Source organism: Seriola lalandi, unplaced genomic scaffold (assembly GCF_002814215.2).
Source record: "Seriola lalandi dorsalis isolate HSWRI2012SDOR001 ecotype SW California unplaced genomic scaffold, Sedor1 jcf7180002054312, whole genome shotgun sequence".
NCBI lineage: Eukaryota > Metazoa > Chordata > Actinopteri > Carangiformes > Carangidae > Seriola > Seriola lalandi.
Genome location: NW_019524865.1, coordinates 907,792 through 919,079, shown reverse-complemented (window position 1 = coordinate 919,079; position 11,288 = coordinate 907,792). Strand labels below are relative to the sequence as shown.

Here is an 11,288-nt window from a genome sequence, read left to right as displayed (position 1 = left end):
TGGTGGTGGTGGTGGTGGGGTGGGGGGGTTGAGTGTCTGTACTGGCGGGAAATTCAGACAAACAACCAAATATATTCAGAGTGAGTGCTGCATCGCCTGGTTGAGGTCTGACCTTCCTCCATACAGATGCTCCAGGAGCTGCGTGGCGAATTTGAAAGTCTGCTCCAGTCAGAGTGGATCAGGGATCTCAGTCTGCAGTCTGATGACAGCTCAACACGCTGGACAAGTTAAGCTGAAGAGCTGCCGCAGGACGGACGCACTTCTGAGCTCCGTTCTTTGACTTTTTTTCTTGCACTATTTCCCGCTGTATTGTAATTTTATTCAGTAAAGTGAAACACTAGAAAAACCAAGGTGACATCGACAGCGTTCAGGCCGTGGGTGGTAGTGAAAAACTATGTTGCAGCTTGTGACACTTCACGTGGAAAACAGGAAGTATAACTGGGTGGTGATGCGACGATTCTTTCACTTGGATTTTCTGAGAGTTGGACAAAAATTTGAACATCAGAGAAAGTTTATACAGTGAACGAGGTTTCTGGATTAAAGCTTAGAGACAAGCTTAGTGTCTGCATATCAGTGGCATCCTGGAGAAACAATTCTATTCTTAATGCCACCTTTTATGTCTCTGCATAACTGTAGGACAGAGCTCCACTGTCAACGTTGCCTTGTCATGGACATAAACTGTAGCAAAAGTGTACACTCATATACTTTTTTTTAATCTCTTAGCCAGTATGGCATACATAATTTAGCTCTCTGTTTGCCCACATTCAGTTGTAGCTCATTTTCTAGTCTTATGAATAATATGTTTCTAGCTTACAGGATCACACATCCTATTATCAATTAGTTATGTGAAGTAGGTACTACATATAAACCTTTTACTGAATAAAAATCTACTTGCCATATTAACATGGCAGGTTTGTCATAAGAGGAAACCCTATATCCTCTTGCCTTTATTTGACAGCTATCACCACTCACTGAATCAGGCCTGAAACCTGGAGTGGAGTTTAAAAAGGTGACAGAAGCCGAGTCCCCATAGGAGGCGGGGGATGCCCGGGGGGGAATTTAGACATGCACTCTAAGATGAAAATAGAGGAAAATAAATATGTTTTCTGCTGTTGGGTATTTTTGAAAACTGCTCAAAAAAATGTCTTGACAGCGGCACAGTCCCTGCCTACCCACAATCCATCGCATAGACGTGGACTATGAACTTTATTTTAACAGCTTTATGTTCAAGAGTGTAATTTTTAGTACTTAACTGATTAATTGACTGGTAAATGAATCAACAACAATTGTGATAATCTACTCGTGATTATTAAAAATGAATTATCTTTGGATGTGGGACTTTTGTTTAAATAACATAAGTAATTTGAAGATGCCACCATGAGCTCTGGGAAAATGTGGAGGGCGTTTTCCTCTATTAACTGAAATTTTATAGACTAAACAATCAAAAAGTAACTGACAGATTAATTGTGAATAAAAATATAATTGTTAATTGAAGCTTGAATCATTTTTGTGTTTTGGCCTGTACAAAGATGCTGATCAGGTGCTTGTTGTTGCTGTCTATAACCACGTACTGCTTTCTTTTCCGCCCGCAGTGTTGCATGATTTAATGCCGCCAATAACACACACCGCAACCAGGGATGTATTAAAAGAGCTCTTATAATATATCCATGGGCGCGCCATACTCACATAAGTTGCACTCAAGGTACAGCAGCATTGACGTGTCAATCCCTGGGAGTGAATGTGATAAAACAGCTGCTTTTCTGGGGAGTTACATATGTTGAGATGCAGCCGTCTCATATTTAGTTGATGCATAAACAGCCATTTACAGATCTGTGATTGCTGTCACAGGGTCAACAGAGTTTTTTTTTCCCCCAGAAGTTTATTTCCTTGTTTTAAAGGAAACTTGAGAGCTGCTTCTGTTGGTGTGGATGATCTTTATCAAACATCTACAGTCGAGTCTCCTGTTCTTTGTTTGCAGTATAACAACATGATGAATGTGACAGAGTTTGGGGTGCAATGTGAGGATGAAAGAGGAGATGAGTATGGGGCAGCGGAGACGAGTGTAGCTTTGATTAAAGTTGAGTGTGAGTGGAGGATTGGTCTGTGGATTTACCGAGGGGTTAGGCACGTTATACTCTGTGTACTATTAAATGTCTACACCTTCAAAGTAAAGGGGAAACTAATAAAAATACATGAAAAATGGAGATGGCACTGAGGGACTTGAAAAACCTCTCAAATCCAAAACTGCCAGCACCTGCAGAAGAGAAGTGCTGACGCCTGCACAGCTGTTGGCGCGGATACGCTTCAGCGGATGGAAAGAAACACGGCTTTACGTCTGCACACATGGCTAAAGGTTCACTCTGGTCATGGTGAGTGTATAATGCAAACAAATGAATAATTTCCCCCGTGAGTTGCAACATTTCAGACACTGTCAATGAACATTAACAGCACTAACGACGGTGAATCGCTCTTTGTATTTTAAACGTTCAGTCATACTAAACTTCAGCTGCCTTATTTTGGAGCAACAGGCTAGCTGAGGGCCAATGAAGATCAACATGTTAATTAAGCGTTACATATTTAACAGCAGCCTCGGTGTGAAAGCTCAACGGAGCACATCCTAGATCCGACAGAGGAAATCGTTTTCGAAAAGACATGAGGGATAATTCACATAACTCACCATCAAGGTTAGAGTGACATTATGGGGCTGAGATTGTCAAGCTGGAATGTTTTCATATTCATAAACATCAGCTAATGGGTCAGTGTGGATATATCAGGTGCTATTTTTTTTTGTCCTTTTATAAATTGCTTTTTTAAATAAATCCTGCAAACTTGAAACTGACCCGGTACTTTAATAAATAAGAAAGATAAGAAATTACATTATGAGAGCAGCCTCAGCCCCTTAATATCGAGTGAATAAACTTTCAGATAATCAGTTCGGTGCACGCGGGGACAAAACGGGACAGAAAAGTGGAACATTTAAGAAAAGTCAAAGTCACAACAGGTCAAAGAGTCACTGGTGGAGACAGAGATGAAGAGGCAGGGGACACAGAGCGGTGATCTGACCGTGACTTTGTGCTGTCCGGTGAGGTTGGGCCATTCACACAGCAGCTGGCTCTCAGACAGGGTGAGGACGCAGGGAGTTTCTCCAATCAGCACCGTGTAGTTCAGGCGACTGTTACCCGGAGCGGCTGGGATCAAGTTACGACCCTAAACACACACACAGAGAGAGAGAGAGAGAAGATGTGAGGGAGGAGAGGCCTTCAGCTCATTCATATTTTCACACAGACATTGATCATGTTGTAGGAAAGATTGTTGATGAGCAAGAAACTGAGTGAGGAACCATCAACACATTTTCTTTTTCGAATGACCTTCAACTCTAACCCTCTGATTGGTTAACAATGAAGTGATTCAATATGACGTTAATAGTTTTCCTCTTTTTCTGTAAAGGAATGGAGAGAAATGAGACACAGTCAATAAAACTGCTCAATTAAAAAATGCTTTAAATATTTTTTCTTCCCATTAACAAATCCCCCTGATGACAAAAATCTTTAAAAATTTTTTTTTAAAAGTTGGTATTTATGTTAATTTAGGTATTTATTTATTTTTTAAAAGTCTCAGCAATTTTTTTAAGCAGCAGGGCGCTGTAGTCTTTTGCGAATGTTACTCAAACAGCAGTAAATTGTTCATTTGTTGGGGACTATTTTCAGCTGCGGATGAATACATATTAGGCCCTCCTGTATATACGGCAGCAGGACAAAGCATGTGAAAGCTGGTTGACTCACTGATGTGTTTTTAACAGCTTTGGACAACAACGATGGAGCTCTATGGCACAGAGGAATAAGACACATCAGGCTTTGGATATAAACACGGAAGTTGTTAGTAAGATCAATTCACTGTTGGTCTTTTAATGGGAGTTTTGTTGACAACAAGCTGTAACTGTAGGCTTGCTGATGCACTGTCTTTGTGTATCTGATTGCGGTTTAAGGTATTCTATTTTGAACTATAAATCAAGCCGCAGAAGGAAAACGAGAGAAAGATGAAAAAGAGGGAGATAAAAGTGCACTCGTGCCTACTACAGGGAGGCACACACACCCTCACCCACATGGACTGGTGCTGGTTTTTTCCTCTGTCCACAAAAACTGAATTCCACACATAACGTCTGTACAGGAGGTGTGTAAATTCTAACATTTGTCAATTTCAGTACCAGTTTTTCATTTCAATATCAAGCCCAATTTGACACACACTTTGTCTGTGATGGAAGGGGGGGGGGGTTAGTGGTGTGAAAGGAGGAAAACCAAGCAACAGCAAGAAAACAAAAAGCAACAGGGGGAGAGATGAATACAAAGAAAACAAGATAGGAAATGTAACAAGAAAACATCAGGAGAGCGGGAGCGAGGTGTGGAGAGAGTGGAGAAAAGATTATGAGAGAGGTAGAAAAAGATGTAAGGAATATACTCAGAAGTGAGAAAGAAAAAGAGGAATGACTGGGAAACAGAGCTAGTAAGAGAGTGAGATAGCGAGAGAAAGGGAGAGAGAGAGAGGAGATAGCTGCCGTGTCTCCCGCTGGCTTAGCAGTGGGACACAGAGACAGACTCCGTTTTCCAATCCCGTCGTCTCTGCAGGCTGCCACCGAGCCCCGCTCTGCAACCCTGTAAACATGCATCCCATTCCATCTCGCAAACACACACACACACAGACACACACACAAACACACACACGCAGAGTTCAAGCCACACACGCACTTGAGTCACAGCCACACACAGAGCTGTTGCCACACATACACACAACAGGCGAGAAGCATCATGCGGGGACTTGCTCTTGGAGACGCACAAACAAACACACACACACACACACACACACACACACACACACACACACAGGGAAAGCACTCAAGAAACGCCAAGACCAGATAAATATTTTTTTCTCTCGCTAACACACCTCAATGAAAACACACCCGACACTTCAGATGAGAAATTAATTGCGTGGCGAGCGCGGTGCATGCATCTGAGAGAAACGCTACCCCCACATCCCATCTCGCCAAATTGCATTTTTGTCCATCTCATCAGCGCTTCGACTAGGTAGGCAGTTCCACCAACAAGCCAAGCAGGAGATTTGGCAATTACAGAGAGGCTCTTTGCTAATAAATTATCATTTAAGAAATAAATCATGATGGTTACGCTGTTTTCAATTTTTTCATGGAAATAAACACGGGCACACGCTCGCTGTGATAACACAGGAGATAGTCAAGGCATATTTGAGCAAAAGACAGAAACACTGAACACTGGATTCAATGCTAATCTGACACATCAATGTGATATTGATCTAAAAGAAATGAATAGTATATTGTCTCTTTATTGTGAACACTCTCATTAAAGTTGAAGTAAATGTGTTTAACAATTTGATATACTGTACAGCCCACGTAGTGTCAGCAGTTAAACGACTGATGTGTGCACTTGAGAGATTTAGTTTTTTACCTCCTTAATAATTTTTGACTAATCTGCTGGTTATTTCACATTCATAATAGCACATATATTCCTTCAGAAACAGCCACATTAATGCCTCTCCAATCACTCCTCCACTACATATTTCAGGTGAGCTTCAGTGTAATAATATAATGACACATACACTCGACGCGCAAATTGCCAATTAATTTCATAAACGTATGTCCAATCACTGTTAATGAAAATGAAAACCAATATAATCCAAATCTCCTGGACTCTGGGCCTGTGTGCTTCCACGCTGCCCTTCCAGCACTAGAAATTAATTACACAAATTGAAGGCAGCGTTATTTAAGAGGGCTCGGGGCTGCAGAGGAGGACGGCAGTCAAAGAAGTTGCTGTTAGTTACTGAAGGACAGAAACAGGCCTTGGAAGGTGTGGACGATCACATTCAGCTTTCAATTATGAATTTGTGAGGGTTTTTTTTTTTTTCTTTTTCGCCTCTGAGAGACCTTCTATCGCATTCAAGTGCTTTTTTTTCTTTTTTATGAGAAAATAAAATGCCAGCGAGTGTGTGCTTGTGTGTGTAAGTGAATGTAGACTTTGCCATTATTAATACAAGATTGGTTCAATATGTTTGAGACTCTTGTACTCAACCAAAAAGCTATGTATCTACCACTGCCTGAGACTTTTTTATATGGCTGCTCAGCATCAATACTCGGTTTAATGGATGTTTAAAAAAAACAAGAATTCATACTATTTTATTTTATATTATTATATCAATATTTTATATGCTATATCCACCTTTAGCTCTGTTTACAATAAAATAACAGCAGCCTCTTCCAGTGTTGTGCTGTACAATGATCTTTGTTTACATAAAGTATACTTATACTACCAGGACTATGTAGCGCTACACTGCAATACAAAACGATGCTGTTTCCTTGTGTCCATGTCTTTTACACGAATCAGCTTTAGCTTCATTCTTTTACCATATGTCCTGAATGGACAGGCATAGCAACAGTAACTAAGAGAGGCAGGGCTTAGTGAAAGGTCAATTTAGAAGTTTTCCCATCAAATCTGACCTGATGCTTTATAGTAACTTGTAGGGATGCTCTGGCAGATAAAAAACAGACAAACTTATTCCATCACAGTGCAAAAACAGGGATTATCTCCTATTTCTGGTCTTCCTAATGCATTTACTCCTGTCATGTGAAGGATCTATTTATCTACCTCTGAGCATACTGGAAAAAAAAAAAAATTAATTAGCCTGAAATCCGCACCATTTTCTAACACCAAGTAAATTTCCTTGTAAGTGTCAATAGCCTCATTCCCAGCGCATAAGCTGTCTAGAGGCAGGACACGGCTCCATTATAGAACAAGTCCCTGACAAGTTGAAATGTGTTTACAAAGCTTCCTTGATAAGTACAAGGCTAAACTGTTTGCAAGGCAAGAACAACCGATCAGAGCTCTGATAAAATAAACTGAAATGTACAGAATTACAAAACAATGTTTTCAAAAAATAACACCTCTGCCTTTCTAACCTTAAGAATGAGCGGTGACGTGGGTTTGAGCTCCAGTATTCCAGAGGGGCTCAGTGGCTCAAACACAGGGTCGGGGTAGTAGCTGAATGTTTCATTGACCACAACGAGAGCGTTCACGTTGTCCATGTAGAACCCAATCTCGTCCGGGCCAGTGCCGGTCTCTGAGAAACCGAGCTCGGAGTCTGCCACCGACGGAGCCAGGCACACCATGACTGAGTTGTTATACACCGTACAGTTCTGAAAATGAGAGAGAGGGAGGAAACAATCAAGTTCAAAGGTCCCATATTGTATAAAGTGAGAGTACCATATCTATATATCCATGTCATATATTTTTGATATGGTTTAGGTTCTATATTAATACTGTGAAAGTATCAAAGCGCTCAGTCCACAGAGTAATGCACACGGCCTGTATTCAGAAACTGAGCCTCAAAACGAGCCGTCATGAGTTCTGTAACCTTGTGATGTCACAACAAAGCAGTCACCACTGTCATCCATGCCCCAGGCCCATCCCACCTGAACCATCCAACCTCGTAGGATTTAGTATCTCTGAGTGTTTACCTGAAATCTGCTATGTAACTATTTGGTTAGTCAGCCAATCAGAAGAGAGGCTCAGTGCCGCCATTCTTCTGATTGGCTCACCGACCTCAACTACACTGAGATGGCTTTTGGTTCTTAAAACCACAGATATATTTTCTTGTGGATATCAACACGATAAATAAAATACCTTAAAATGTAAAATATGGGCCCTTTAATGGCTTATGTTTCCAGTCATCAGGAGAATTTTACCATAAATTTGAGGTAATGAGCTGTAGTAGGGAAACAAAAAAACCTTTAGTGTTCTTCGAATGAAAACACATACACTACAATATATGAGAGCGGAAATCTAAATACTTTTTCTAATAATCTCGTTACGGCTCTATTTACAAGGCTATCATGTATAAAACAGGTAGCACGGCCTCCTTTTGAGATACTGAAAATAACCTGCAGGTTATAATTTTCTTTCAAAATGGATCTATTGGTTTTGTAAATCAATGCCCTGTGAAACTGCGATGCTGCTATACTTATTGAAAATGGAAATTGGTTGGAAATTTATGATCAGCTGTTAATAATGGGCAATGTGCTGCGTGCATTTGCTTGTACCTGAGAATATTTCACATCATTGTTTTGGAGAGTACGTGAATAAATGATGATGGTCATGTTTGCATCAATTTATACAACTGCCTGGAGGACCATACAAATGTTTTTGCTTGGTTTAGACATTTTACTACAAATATATTTTAGATTGCTACCACAATTCTTTGCGTATGGAAAGGAAGCTTAAGAATAACTGTCATATTGATTTTGGTTAAAGTGCAACTGGGATGTATAAAAATAACTACAGTGAATGAAAAAAATATATCTTCATCTTAACACCGATAAAAAAAAAAAAAAAATGTAAATATTAATTGAAAGAACATGATGTGTGTTATTTGTGTTGTGAATGCATCACTATTAAGCTGTCAGATGTTCGACATTGGAGCATCTCACCAAGATGTGAGTTTTCAAATGATTCCGCACATTCAGTTTCATCGCAGTGCAATTCCCTTTTGACACCAAAATTAGTGGGTATGAGCAGTTTTTTAAACGTGGGTAAACTAGCTAAAAAAGGCGATTGACTCCTTTTACACTGCCAGCCGGAGAGGACACACACACGATGTCACCACATGCAGTTACAGAGCACACACACAGATGCAGGGGAGAAAGAGTGAGCTGCTAGTCGCTTTGCAAACTTGGAAAAATGGACCTGTCCCGTCTCATCCCCGGGTTGGTGCTCCTGTCAGTGTCTCTGTGTGAGGCGCTACGATCGGTGATTGTGCGTTTTAAAAACTTATTTAGGGCCTGTGGCTCACTCTTTTATCCCCGTAGCCACCGTGTTTCTGGTTTAACAGCACACCACTGGGCAGGTGACAGGTGTATCTAACAGTGTTTGTGCTCTTGAAAGATGTGAAAAATGCCACAGCACAGAAAATAGGTGAAAATAAGCAAGTTCACATGCCGATTGGAGCTGGAGCTGATAAATACCTCTGCTCTACCTCTACTCTACCTCTACATCTAAACGTCTACCGCAGAGTCATTTGACCTTGGTGTGAATGCTGATTGTTCCCTTTTCCATTGCAAAACAAAAAAGCCTGATGTTAGCGGGTCTTAGCAGGTTTTTTAAGCAGTGGAAAGGGGGCTGAATAGCAATGCCATTCTGACAAAACTAAAAGCAGTCATGATGTCTGCTGTGACCTATCTTAAACAAATCTCTGCAAGTTGCACCAAAATGAATAGGAACCAAAGGTTGGGATGGTGAGACAAATGTATTGAAAAATGTAAAACACTACAGTATGTTTTGGAAAATGGCTGGCAGTTAAGTACTCGCGATTTTGTAGTAAATGGGCGACAACATTCAAAAATACCAGCATGGTTCTTTAAGTGCGAAGTAGTGCTTTGATAGAGGGCTGTGTGGGATGCATCGTGAAGGCTGTTTGCCTCAATAAACGACAGCTTTATCTGCAGGTTGAAGTGCCTTAGTATTGTTTGAAGTTTAGTTCCCTAACGCTATAAACTAAAGAGCTTCAACTCATGGTGACAATCATCAAAGTGCTTTGTGAATATTATCCATAGAACCGATGAAACTCTTCGGCTCCTTCAGCGGGACTTTAGGTTTTTTGTTTTTTTTTGTTTTTTTTTCCTTTCTTTTTTATTCCCCAGAAGATTCTCTGCCTCTTCCCCCTCTCGCTCTCTCTCTGTCTCTCTCACACATGCACACACAGTCTCTCTCATGGTGCCTCTTTTTGTGACACAAGCACTCATGTGGTGCGGTGACATTTGAAAAGCTGTGTGGCCTGAGGTAGCGTTAGATGTCTGAAGCTGTAGCTGTAGAGAGAGGAGACGTGAGCAAAACACAGAGACGTAGACTGTCTGCCGCCTTCAGCAGTATTATTGAAGATGTTGTCTGCAGAATTTCTTGTGCGTGTCAAGGTGCATGTCTGAATGTCTTTGTATGTATCTGAATGTATGTATGTATGAATCTGAATTATGTATACTATACATATTACATACCCAGGTGTGCTGGTGAATTTTCGATTTGTGCATATTAGCTTGTGCATGGTGGTGTGTGTTTCCGCACTGGCTGCTTGTCAGTGTTAACCTGTCTGTTAGTGTGTGTGCTTGTAATGTGCGTCAGTCAATTAGATACTCACATGAAAGGATTCTGCCTGTCCATACTTGGCCCTGATCTTCGGTTCACGGATGGTCGCGAGGTTGGTCCCGCTTACTGTCAGCAGAGTCCCACCACTGTGGGGACAAAAAAAAAAGAGAAGTGGGAGGTGAGTGAAAAGAAACGGCTGAAATGTCGGCGGGCAAGAGCTCCTTCAGGGCGAACAAATCTCTGCCTGATTCAGAAAATTTCTTATTGGTAAAGGCAAGATTTGACCGTATTAAACCAAGACCACAATCTTTCCCCATCTTAAGTCCTGCTGGTGCTTAAACATAACCATTAAAAGTTGAATGATGCTGTAGCTGCTCTGAGCAGATACTGTGCTGCAGGAGTGGATATTTAGCCAAAAACCAAATGAAAACTGAAAAACATTTTACTGATATATTCGGATATGATAAATAACAATTAATTAAATAATTGTGTTAAAAGAAAACATAATCCTTGCAACATTATGTTTCACCCAAAGCGTATTTATATTTGCAAATTAGCACTATATGAATGTAATTTCCAGGAGACAGGAATGGCTAACATGAAAAGTGATGATAAGGAGCAGAATTAACACAGACATTTGCAGTGTCAACACACAAAATATTTTTCATAAAACTGTGTAGTTCAGCACTTCATGTATTATTAAAAACTTGAGAGAATAACAGCCTGACCACTATGCAGGAAATAAAGAATATTTGGCTCCAAGTGTGGAGCGGAGTGCCCTGGGCGTCAGGTAGGGCTCAGGGATGAGCTGTTTCTAATGGAGTTAACAGAGAAAAAAAAAAAAAGTAGAGAATGAGAACACCGGGGAGCGCGTGTGTGAGTGAACCTCAAAGAGAAGGAGTAGAAAGAGGCTGAATGAGAAAGTGAGTCAAAGGGAAAGATCCACAGAGATATTGCACATTCTTCGATCACAACTCCATCCACAGTAAATATGGGCTCGTCCTTGAGCCGGTGAAGGTCACTGCACTGATGCATTAAACTCCAGAACTTGGGTGAAGCCCCTGAGCATCCTGAGTAGTGTGTGGAGGCAGACTCACACCCTCTCAGTGTAGAAACATCTACTTGTTTGGATCA

At 40.9% G+C, this 11,288-nt stretch overlaps 1 protein-coding gene across 1 annotated transcript in view; it reads right to left on the bottom strand.

The window, feature by feature from the left end:
* Positions 1-11,288, bottom strand: part of LOC111655265 (plexin-A1-like) — a 254,910-nt gene that overhangs the window by 39,518 nt on the left and 204,104 nt on the right. Inside the window, exons 17-19 of the mRNA XM_023406597.2 lie at positions 10,207-10,300; positions 6,980-7,216; positions 3,064-3,207 (exon numbers count right to left, since the gene is read on the bottom strand). Coding sequence (XP_023262365.1) covers positions 3,064-3,207; positions 6,980-7,216; positions 10,207-10,300 — 475 coding nt within the window. The remainder of the gene's footprint in view (positions 1-3,063; positions 3,208-6,979; positions 7,217-10,206; positions 10,301-11,288) is intronic.